This window comes from Musa acuminata, chromosome BXJ2-4 (assembly GCF_036884655.1).
Source record: "Musa acuminata AAA Group cultivar baxijiao chromosome BXJ2-4, Cavendish_Baxijiao_AAA, whole genome shotgun sequence".
In the NCBI taxonomy this organism is placed as follows: domain Eukaryota; kingdom Viridiplantae; phylum Streptophyta; class Magnoliopsida; order Zingiberales; family Musaceae; genus Musa; species Musa acuminata.
The window spans coordinates 2,407,745-2,419,241 of NC_088341.1; the positions used below are offsets into that span (position 1 = coordinate 2,407,745).

Here is an 11,497-nt window from a genome sequence, read left to right on the forward strand (position 1 = left end):
TGAACATAGGGATTACATTTCATCATCTCAATTTCCTTCTCTCTCCTGGGTGTGGCTTCTAGTTATTTTAGTTTCATTAGTCTAATTTGACTCCCCTCACTTTTATATGACAGCACTGAAGTTTGCTGAACAGAAGATTTCTTTTTTGTGTGTTATTATAGGACAAAATATTGTTATAACAATGGAATAGTTGAATCCTATATGCCCACGCAATGTAAGCTTAGTGATAGAACCAGCATGGCTAAGTTGGCTAGCAAATCACTTAATTTGTTTTTGGGGAGGGATGAAATGGCTTATTTTTCAATGTGAAAAATGATGTGTGTCTATGAATATGGTTGCTGATGTTTGAGGAAGAAAATATGCTTGGCAATATTAAGCTGGTAATTCACTGGAAATCTGGACTCTGTTCTATACCTTTATGCGTCTGTTGATGGCTTCGTAAGAGAGTCACCTCCTGATCCAACTCGACTCAGTCGCTCACCCTTCATAGTTGCTGCTGCTACTTCTGCATGCCGTCTGCAACCTGTGGACACAACTGCAGGTATGCTCTCAACACTTTTGATTAGGACACAAGAGGAGGCTTATCCATTTGGTTCCGGAGCCGAGGAAACGAAGGACAAACAGTGGCGTCTTGATGATGTGAAATCTATACATCCACGGAGACACAATGGATATGTGCACCGAAAAGTGCGATTGGATCTGCAAAGCAATCTCAGTGAGCTCCAACGTGTTAAAGTTGTCGGCAACAGCCAAAAGAATTAGATTCCCGTAAAGGTGTGCATCCATAAATGTCGTCAGTCGGCCAAAACCATGGCGATAATGAGAGGATATGCCATTGGATAGTGGATGTCTGCCACAGGTAAATAACTGTGGTATGAAGAGAATATATGCATCACGTTTTTGTATCGAGCTTTAAAAAACTTGCTGGTGGACGACATCCAAGATCGGGAGATGTAGATGCCCTTTTATCTGATGTCTATAATTGCACGCTCAAAGAAGCAGATCAAAACGGAAAGAAACCAGAAGGGAACAGAGCAAGTTCAGTTTGGGGAAGAAGACGACTGTGGTTCGAGGCAGCAGGTGAAGAAGACATGAATGAGGTCGAGCTCGTTAACAATTTGGCTGGAGGATTGATTGCACGCTACAATCTCATCAAGGCTTTGTACAAAACAAAGAGACAAGTAAAGAAAACAGTACAAAAGTGTGTGTATGGAACTTCGCCTTCCTCGAAAGCTGTTGATAAGGACTGAGGAATCACTTTCCACGTTAACCTTTCAGAAAGTCCAACGCCGTTGCAGCCCGCAGACTCCCCGACCCCTTTTTCATCCGCTCGCATGAGCACCGAAATCTCCCACGCGTGGCAACAGCATCGCACCAGATTCGATGCCCAAAAGGAAAGAGGACAATAGGAGGATGAAGAGCACATCTTGGATGCCCAAACCCAAGACGATAAAGTCCATGCCAACGACAAAACTCCCCTGCAGTCGCCCTTTGTCTTCTCTTCGTATCCTCCACAACGCTAATTCCCCCGTTGTTTTCTCGGCCAACTTGCGCTCTGTTCTTAATTCCTTACAGCCGCAAGAATTAAGCCGTAGTGGATCTCATCATGCCAAAAGTATTTGTCGAGCGATTAAGATGAAACAAGAATATACTTGCCGGAGCCTTAGTTGTACGCAAAAGAGGGCCTTCATGATGGCTTCGCGAGTGTGTTAGTACACAACCAGTGGACCATCGCCACTTCCAGATCAAAGTAAAACCAATCATTACCCTCCGATTAGTAGTGCCTCCATGTATAAGCCAACTGCAGCAAAAATCCAACAGAGTGTGGGGCTCAGAGTGCATGGGTTGCAGTGGACCAGGTTTTTTCCCCGTCTTTTTCCTCGGACTGATGATTGTGTTGGCATGGGAGGAGGAGGAGGAGGAGATGGTGAGGAGAGAGATGCGCAGGATCTGGATGAGGTGGTGGAATCTGCAGGCAGACGACAAAGGGGACAGCTTCTGAGCTTGCAAGAGGAGCAAAGCATCGCGTGGAGTGGAAGGGAACAAGTGACTCGGTTTATCCAACAACTTGTTCGAGGAGTATCGCAGACACGGCAAAAGAAGGCATGTGGGGCTGATGTTGTCCGCCGGTGGTGGTGGTGGTGGTGGTTGTGGTAGGCCAAATAATCCACACACAAAAGTGAGAATTCTATATATCTGATATCCGTATGCATATATTATTATATAAATAGAATTAGTCAAGCTATTATCATCTTAAAGAGTATTTAATGAAATGACTTTGAATTTAGGTGCGAGTATTTCTTAAAAGAATAAATCGATTTTTCTTTTGTTGGTCACTAACTGAATAATTACGAGAGAATCAACAAAAAAATAAAATATTGTTTTTCGAACCAAACAATCCAACAAAGTTTTTTTTTTAACGATATTATTATATAGAAAAATTAAAAAAAGTCGATTTTTATTGACATTTGTTTATTTCAAAGTTACATGGTTCTGGTGATCCGGCGGAACAGACTAAGGTGCGGTTTACTTCCGCGCCCGGGACGACGGCCGTCATCGACTCCTCCCGGTGGAACTTGGCTTGCTTAGCGATGAACGCTTCTATCGTCCGCCGGAACTCCTCCGCGTCCTCTACCTCGTCTTCTTCCACCGCCAGCGTCTCCTCCTCTGCTTTCTTCCGCCCGACGTCCGTCTCAGATCGGAGGAGCTCGGACCGCGCCCTTTGCCGCCGCAGCGTCCTCCCCGACCGGCTCCTCCGGAGCGCCCGCGTCTCCACGCACACGGCCTTGTCCTCGAACACTGCATCCTCCGGCGTCGGGGCCGGCTTCGGTGGCGGGAGTGAGTCGGAAATCCGGCGCCGGATCTCGAGGATCTCCTCGTACAGAGCGCCGCCGCCGTCGGAGGCGGCCGAAGCGGGGGAGGGGGAGAGTCGGCCGGACTCGGCGAGGAGGAGGAGGACGATGGCGTTGGCGAGGATGAAGACGAATCGGGGGCCGAGCAGGACGGCGGCGAGGCGGCGGAGGAGATCAACGGAGAGGTGGGAGGAGGACCAGGAGAGCAGGAGTGCGCCGGCGGCGAGGCCCTCCAGGCAACGGAACAGCGTGCAGATCCTGCGGAGGCGGCGGAGGCTCCGCCTCGCCGTCTCCTTGTCTGCCGTCACCGCGTCCATGTTGGTGATCGGGCGGTAAAGCGAGTCGCTCGAGTGTTAAGGAGAGAGTGTGCGTGCGTGTGTGTGCGCGAGAAGGGAAGAGCGAGCAACTCGGCCCTTATAAAGACTCGCGACCTGCTCTGCCGTCTCACTCATGAATCTAATCGAAGCAAACAAGTCTTTGGTCTTTGGTCTTCCATTTCCTTTTTCTATGAATAAAAAATTGGATCTGATTTAGTGCAAACCTGGTAATGGGCCGACCCATAAATTTGTCTGGCCTTAATTAACAGCCCAATTAACAGCCTAATCCCATCTTAGTGATTAGTTATGTCACTGCCAACATATGCCCTTTCCTCCATTTCTTAAGGATAGAAGAAGGCATCTACGAACTTTGTGTCACATCCACTGCTGAGTTCTTTTTCGTATTATTTTGGTTACGTAAAGCAATTCCATTCGAAATGGAGGACGAATTGGACGTGCATGCGAAGCGCTCTGCGCGCGCGCGTGCGGTCTTGGGAAACATCTGGAGCGACAAGACGAGCCAAACCACAGGCTCTTCCACCACCCTATCACATCCCGGTAACGTGTCACGAGTCGCTGCCACTTCTGATGGCCCATTGCAGACGTACAACCTCGTAAATAATACATTTCCCTGCGGGGTTCGGAACTCGAGGCGACCGCTCTGTGCGTGCTGAGCTTGAGGGACGACCGGACAAGCAAAGACGGCCTCTTTTGGCACAAAGGTCGGTCAGGGAAAGAGAAAAGTTGCAATGCGCTTTATGACCTTTCACGGCCGCTGTCACCTGTGAAGCCCGTCACGGAGGTGTTGTTATCAATTCCATCTTCTTCCCCCCCTCTGCTCCTCCTCCTCAACATCGTCCTGCTTTCTCTCTGTAGTCACGTGAGCGAGTCGAAGAACTGATGATTGTAGATAGGGATGATAATTTTCCCCCATGAGCGTGATCAATCACCTACCCGATCACTCGTGCTACGCTGCCGGAGGCACAGGCCCCGAGTGCGACGCCTAGGACGAAGGTCGGCGGGTCCATGCTAAGCGGGGCATTCCATCGAACAGGAGACGAGCATACAAGTGGCAGTCGGGTTTCATCGGACTCTCGAGCAAATTTGATGAAGCCCAGCGGAGAAGGGTTTCCATCGGGCCTTCAACGGGCTCCCGTTTTCCGTAGGCTTAGCCCATCTTGGTTGCTTGTAGCTTATACGATGGATACACTCTGCTTTGCTCTGCTCTTACTGTTCCTTATGGCACCTCAGTTAAATATTACAATCCATCTTATAATAATAATACCTTACATTTGCTGCATTAGACTAATCACATCATGGAAGGTTGACGCAAGACACAGACTACGTTTTAGCGTGACCACTATGGACGTCCCACTATTAGCCGCAGAAAAGATTCAAGGATCTACTGGAACATTCTTTCTTCTTCTAACGTCAACCATCGGGACAAGCACTCGTCGAATCACCAAAGCTGACGTGTACACAACGTTGATGTCGTTAAGCTCGAAAAAGACACGGAAAGCGACGTCCGATTTCCATCAGCTGGCCTACGCAAAATTATGATTGCAAGAAAACAAGTGATGGGCGTATGGACGTGATTACGATACGGGGAGAGGTACTATTGACGTGGTTGGAAGCATTCGCCATGTGAGTCCCTTGTCACCGCTGGTGGTATAAACCTATACCGATGCACGTATACGTGGACACAGATTCGCATGCAATCTGCAGCGGGATCCGTCAACTTCGATGATGCATGCCACGACACGAAATCTGTACGTGATGCATCTAACGGAGACATCACGACGCTGATCACTCTAAAATTGAAATGTGTTTTATATACCCACATAAGAACATCACGATTGAGCGAATTCAAAGTCTGTTGGAGAAGAATCGATGTGTTGGGGTGTCACAAGACTCTTTCCACACACAGCTGCGGATTTCTTGCGATGTGGAACCGTTCGTCTCATCTGTTTGATCTCGATCGTCCAAATAGTTTGATCAGATTCATCTAAACGGGATCTACGATGACAAATGTATACACAACACACGTAGCAGCCGCTTGAAGAGACGAAAACAACCTCCTCCTCGCTCACATGTTGAGCACCACCGCGCGGCCGTCAGCACTCTCGCCTTTCGCCTGCCTCCCTCCACACTACCGACCGCCCCCCCCCCCTCTCCCTTCGAGAACAACCTCGGAGAGAGCTTCCTCTGTCACCGAGCTATTCGCATTCCAAGCATCTGGACTGCTTCAACTTGGGTTCCTGAACTCGTACATCTTTTATTCTGATGACTTGAATCCTGGCAATTTCTTCCGTTCCCATAGTGTTTTCAAGTGTTTGGAGTTGGTTCTCAAGGTTTTTAGCTACCTTTGTTTTCCTTCAGAAGGAAGCGATGATTGCACCCCTGATGGATGTCAGCAGCGTGGGGCTGAAGGCCAATGCATGCTTCAGCCATGTCAAACGTGGAGTTCTTGGCAGTGGGGAGAGTGGGATTTGGGGGGATGGGTCCGCAGGCGCCTCTAGAATTAGGGCTTGGGAATCAAAGGTGGCGAAGAATGTCAAAAGTGGCCGCTGGGTTGGAGGGTTCAAGGCGGGCGTTGCGTTCTCTGATCTCACTTCGGATGTCAACCAGGAGACTCTGATAAATGATCCATACGTAAGTAATCACATTCTTGCAGAAATTGTGTGAGTTTATATATCTTGATTAAGAACTGCACCCTTCTTTATTCTTCTACTAATGTTGTTTAGCAAAGTATTCCATACTCCTCTGTCTAATCTCTTCTTTTCTTTATGGAATCATTTCAGCTGTCAATAAATAAAATGCATGTCTATAATCCTCTTTTTGGGATTCAGGTCGTTGTGATTTGTCTTGCAACCAATGAAGTTTAAGCTTCACGTAACATTTAACTACATTTCTTAGACAAATTCATCTAAAAATGCTTTTATATTATACCTTGCCATCGTAAATTCTTCATTTCTTCCTTACACATGTTTGATTTACCTTTTGTCTCTGTTTCTGGTTTACAGATTTATTACTAACACATCTTTCGAGGTGTTGGTTTGCTTGGCGGGTAAAAAAAAATTTTTGATTTTTTTTTATTTTAGTATTTTTGAAGGTGTCAGCTATCCTATCTGATAAAGACTTTATCAGTTTATCAGAAGGTCCTCAGCTCGGATCTTGCCTTCATCACTTATCCTTTGTAAAGAAAAAAAAGAAAAACATAACTTTTGAGGAAAATGGACTCAATATCACCATGCTGCGGTTGCAGGTTATCCAGGCTCCAATGTTTGGAAAACATAAGCCAGACCCCAAGAGTGTTGCATCGATCATTTTGGGTGGAGGACCCGGAGCTCAACTTTTTCCTCTCACAAGTACAAGAGCCACACCTGCAGTAAGAAATCGGCCCGATCTGCACCTAGGATGAAAAATAAGAGTTTATTAGATGTTCTGCTCTTCATATAATTTTTATTTCTTATGTTTTTCCTTCCAGTAGATACTAAGATTTCTCTCTTAGGAATTCTCCAGTTATATTTTATGCCTCGTTCCGGTTATAGCATGCATGATACATTATATGGTGACTTTAAAAGATATTGTTTTTTCTTAGTGTAAAAGTTGAATGATCTTTAGTGAAGCTATCTTACAGAATGTCAGAAACAAATTTTTTTTTAGCATCTTGCATTGAGGTTTAAGAACCGTGATACTTTGAGGGTTGCGAAAGAGTTCCTCGGACATGAAAGAGTCTTGAGATCTTGTGATGCAGGGGATGCTTGATTTCCTGAAAGAATGATGCTTATGTGAATTGTCATTTTTTCTGATAAGAAAAAAGTCATATTCTTTTATGTGATATAAAAATGTCAATTGTTTCTGAAGACACATCTTCTATGCAACTTATTTCTGAGGTTTCCCACTATCCTGCAAATTCTATTAGATCAACAAAATGGAAGCATTAGTTTTTCCGTCATAGGCCATTACTCTTTTTAAGTCATATTCTTTCACCTGTTGACACAGGTATTTCCGCTGCATAGCACCTTGACAGCAAATATATTTTTACCATATTTTGTTCTCTATATTTTGGTTGTTGAATTCTCAATTAGTTCTCTTTAATCTAGCAAATCTATGATCCATTGTTCATTGTCCGCAGAGAATTCTAGATGTCAAAGTATCCTTGAACTGCTGATCTTATTCTGTGCTATATAGGTTCCTGTTGGGGGATGCTATAAGCTTATTGACATTCCAATGAGCAATTGCATTAACAGCGGCATAAACAAGATATTCATCATGACACAATATAATTCAGCTTCCCTAAATCGCCATATTTACCGTACATTTAATTTTGGCAATGGAATCAACTTTGGGGATGGATTTGTCGAGGTAATATTTTCAATTATACGGATCCATGCATTATTCTTTGTCAATGTCAACTGTGTTTAAGTTTGCTGGGTTTTAAAACATCATTGAGTTCAAGTAATTTAATTATCTGGACACCACTGAGATAGCTGATTAATTATTATGCTGACTCACTAACTAAAAGCTAGAATTTGAATTAAATATTTGATCTTATCATCCATATGTTATTTTGAATCTTTTTTCAATGACTAGTTGTTTGAAGTCATAAGCAGGTTCTAGCGGCCACTCAGTCACCTGGTGAAGCTGGAATGAACTGGTTCCAGGGTACAGCAGATGCTGTGAGACAATTCATTTGGGTATTTGAGGTGCGCTATTTGGATTGAGCAAACCAAGAAAAGAGAATACAAGGATAAGATTGATTTTCCTTTTCCGAGGTGTTCTTTTACATCTGAGGTTTGTGACTTTGATATATGTTTTTAATTCAGGACAACAGGAATAAGAACATTGACTACATAATGATTTTATCTGGTGACCAGCTGTATCGTATGGACTACATGGATTTTGTGCAGGCATGTGTTAGCATAACTGACGCAATGTTGTTTATTGTCTATCATCTAATGTATATACTTAAACGACGCATGACAATTGCAGAGACATATTGATACTGGTGCAGATATTACCATATCATGTGTGCCTGTCAGCAGCAGGTATGCAATGTGAACTTGATCCCGGCTAGATGTGATTATGTATCAGCACTTGCATCTGGTTGTAGTCATTAATTCCTGAAGTCTAAAATCAGAAGCTGTAAACCAAGTTACTTGTCACAATCATCTAAAAGCTCGATGATGCATTGTCCTTCTCCACTCTTGTGATTGCTTGTGCTGCTGATCTGCCCTGCCATATTAGTTTTTGGAATTGCAGGAATCTGTTCTGTTCTTGATGTATCTGAAATTATGTATTTTCTGTTAACAAATCACTGATGAAATGTGATGAAAATCTTAATTTCATCTCTGGAAACAGTAACTAATTCTTTCTGAATAAATATTTGATCCTTGCTTTGTGCCATCTTTGCTGAGCAATGAACAAATATCTTTTCACTTCTACTTGTCCAGTCTTATGAATAGGATGAATCAACCTTAATCTGTTTCCTTTGCTTTAGTTATTGGTAAAACACTGTTTATCTGAACTAGCTTTTTTCCCTTCCTATAAGCCGGGCATCTGACTATGGAATAGTGAAGATTGACAAGGCAGGTCACATCATCCAATTTTCAGAGAAACCCAAGGGAGCTGATTTGGAAGCTATGGTAAGTGATTTGTCTCGAGGTCCTCTTTTTGTGTGACATGAAGGTTTTTGCAGCAAGTGCCTCCATGAACAATCATAAACTTCATTGAATAAACTCACTAATATAGATCCACTTTGTGTACTGCAGAAGGATGAAAACACCTTCTTCAGATTGTCTCATCAAGATACTATAAGATATCCCTATATTGCATCGATGGGGGTTTATGTCTTTAACCGAAATACTCTACTGGAGCTTCTAAGGTATAACATATGTGACATTGCTATTCCAGCTTCTTCAAGGATACTTTATTGAGTGTAATATTATCCCAGGTGGACATACCCAAAAGCAAATGACTTTGGACTAGACATCCTTCCTTCCGCTGTTAAAGCATATAAGGCTCAGGTGGGAGAACACTTTTACTCATTAAGAATAACATCTTGTGTTTTCACTTGATCAAGCGATTTCTTATTTTCTGTTAAGGTTTGGCCCATAATCATGTGCTCTTCTTGTCATGCTAGGCATATATTTTTGAAGATTACTGGGACGATATTGGAACAATCAAGTCATTCTATGATGCAAATTTGGCACTGACAGAACAGGTTAATCTTGTCTAAGAGAAAATTATGTTCAATCACTTGCTCTGGCTTGTTTATGGTTAGGAGGGTAACGGGGCCACTAAATTTGCTTCATCAAGAAAGAAAGACATAACACATTCAACATTCTATATAAACTGGTGTAGCTAGATCACAAGGTGTTATTCTGATTTCATTAATTTTTTGCCCCTCCAGCCTCCAAAGTTTCAGTTTTACGATCCGAGGACACCCATCTTCACGTCGCCTCGATTTCTACCACCAACTAAAATAGAAAAATGCAGAGTATGTGTTATCATTTGCTAGTTTCTTGTTAGCATTTGTGATATTTGGGCATCTTATTTTTAAAGTGAATGTGCAGATTCTTGATTCGATTATTTCACATGGATGCTTCTTACATGAGTGTAGCATTGAACATTCCATAGTGGGAGTGCGCTCACGTATAGACTATGGTGCAGAGCTAAAGGTTAGAACCGTGCATCCAACCATTATTTTCTGTAAAATTTTCTAGCTTGTGAAACTTTGTTTTCTATACCAGCAACGAGCTTTGGTTGCCCTGGAAGCTCTATGCTAAGTATCCACAGAGAAAAGACAAGACTAACTTGACCAAATTCTTTGGTTGTTGACTGGAAAAAATGGTCATGTATAATAATTGGATTCAGAAAGGGACACATTAAAATGAGCACACTCCATTTGAAACCTTTTAATTCCTTATTATGTTTCTATCAAGACAATATCACTTATTAATTTTCTATCAAGAAAATTAGCAATTTTCTTAAGGAACTCAAGATCACAGTCTATTACAATTGCTTGATGTGTCTTATCTACGCTTTGTGAGGTCATGCTTTCCGTCAGCTTTGGGCCTGAATCAACATCTCATATTGTCAATTTTTTCTACTTAAATTTTTATCTCATTTCTTCGCCGCTCTATGATTCTCTTAATGCACTTATTGTTAAAAATTGATTCATCTGTGCACTGGCATCAAGCTTGTCCAATCACTCAAAACGGTTCATTTCACACCGAGTTATTATTGTCTGTTGATTTTATATTAATAAAGCTCAACTGCTATATTGTATCTGTACAGTTGGGTTGGCCTCTCGAGTTATTACTCTCATTAATTCTAGTACCCTGGTCATGAAATATAAATTTCTGATAGCATCTAGTTTACTCCATGTTTGCTTACCGGCATTACATTCTCTTTGGATCTTAGGATGCATTGATGCTGGGTGCTGATCTCTACGAAACTGAAGCTGAGCTTGCATCTATTCTGGCAGAGGGTAAGGTTCCTATCGGAGTTGGACAAAACACAAAAATCAGGTGAGTTCCAAGTTCTCATGGAAAATGTTTGCAAAATGCAGATGATACACAAAGTTCTGAAACATGTCTCTTCTTTCCAGGAATTGCATCATCGACATGAATGCTAGGATAGGAAAGAATGTGGTTATCGCTAACAAAGATGTATGTACAACAGTTGGTAGTAAATCTATTTGTTGAACAGAGTAAAGTTTATATCGTCTAAATATCGGAGCATGATCATTGTGTAACAGGGTGTCCAAGAAGCTGATAGGCCAAGTGAAGGATTCTACATCAGATTTGGAATCACAATAATTATGAAGAATGCAACCATCAAAGATGGAACTGTCATATAAAAGAAATGCCAGTTCTCGACGTTTTTCATCAGATCGGAAGTATGGAGAATCTATGAATTGTAAAGAGAAATTTCTTAAACTTTTTTCTTATAGTGTTGATGGTTGTCTTCCTAAATAATCAGCTGCCCTAATGCAGACTAATCCATGTGTATAACTTATCAATCTAAAGTCATAGAGAACCTGATGGAAATCATCAACTGGTTCATATCAGAACTGCTCGTCGCATAAATGAATTCAGCAGAGGGTAACTTTGTCGTTCTTATTCCATTATGTTGATCTTATATATTGCACTTTTTTTGCGATAACATTGTGACGATGAGCAAGTTTATTCCTCATTATTAAATTTTGACGAGGATATCAAATTGCTGTCATTTTTAGAAGCCAAATAGTGCATCTGTATACAGATTGTAATGTCTTATACTGCAGCATCTCATCATGCAAGCAGTAAAATTACTCGTGCA

General features: G+C 42.4%; 2 protein-coding genes across 3 annotated transcripts; one reads left to right on the forward strand and one right to left on the reverse strand.

Moving 5' to 3' along the window:
• Positions 1-2,413: 2,413 nt before the first annotated feature.
• LOC135609460 (uncharacterized) lies at positions 2,414-3,232 on the reverse strand. Its single transcript, XM_065102763.1, has one exon. The coding sequence runs from the start codon at positions 3,167-3,169 to the stop codon at positions 2,459-2,461; it is 711 nt and encodes a 236-aa protein (XP_064958835.1). The 5' UTR covers positions 3,170-3,232; the 3' UTR covers positions 2,414-2,458.
• A 1,801-nt stretch (positions 3,233-5,033) lies between these two features.
• Positions 5,034-11,303, forward strand: LOC135609458 (glucose-1-phosphate adenylyltransferase large subunit 1-like). Of its 2 annotated transcripts, XM_065102752.1 has the most exons (16): positions 5,037-5,435; positions 5,549-5,821; positions 6,435-6,557; positions 7,364-7,537; positions 7,786-7,878; positions 7,999-8,082; positions 8,165-8,220; positions 8,724-8,817; positions 8,944-9,056; positions 9,126-9,198; positions 9,315-9,395; positions 9,585-9,671; positions 9,748-9,852; positions 10,598-10,704; positions 10,785-10,845; positions 10,935-11,303. In XM_065102752.1, exons 2-16 carry the CDS (start codon positions 5,558-5,560, stop codon positions 11,034-11,036), a joined length of 1,617 nt encoding a protein of 538 aa, XP_064958824.1. In that variant the 5' UTR covers positions 5,037-5,435; positions 5,549-5,557; the 3' UTR covers positions 11,037-11,303. The 2 variants fall into 2 exon arrangements, with proteins under 2 accessions (XP_064958825.1, XP_064958824.1); XM_065102753.1 differs by lacking the exon at positions 7,364-7,537 and having other exon boundaries at positions 5,034-5,435.
• Positions 11,304-11,497: the final 194 nt, after the last annotated feature.

Excerpts from the sequence above, each read along its gene's own strand:
- LOC135609460 (XM_065102763.1), bottom strand. The coding sequence starts at position 3,169 with ATGGACGCGGTGACGGCAGACAAGGAGACGGCGAGGCGGAGCCTCCGC.
- LOC135609458 (XM_065102752.1), top strand. The coding sequence starts at position 5,558 with ATGATTGCACCCCTGATGGATGTCAGCAGCGTGGGGCTGAAGGCCAAT. Across the intron at positions 9,672-9,747 it reads CTAAAATAGAAAAATGCAGA|ATTCTTGATTCGATTATTTC; the intron begins GTATGTGTTATC and ends GTGAATGTGCAG. Across the intron at positions 9,853-10,597 it reads ACTATGGTGCAGAGCTAAAG|GATGCATTGATGCTGGGTGC; the intron begins GTTAGAACCGTG and ends TTTGGATCTTAG.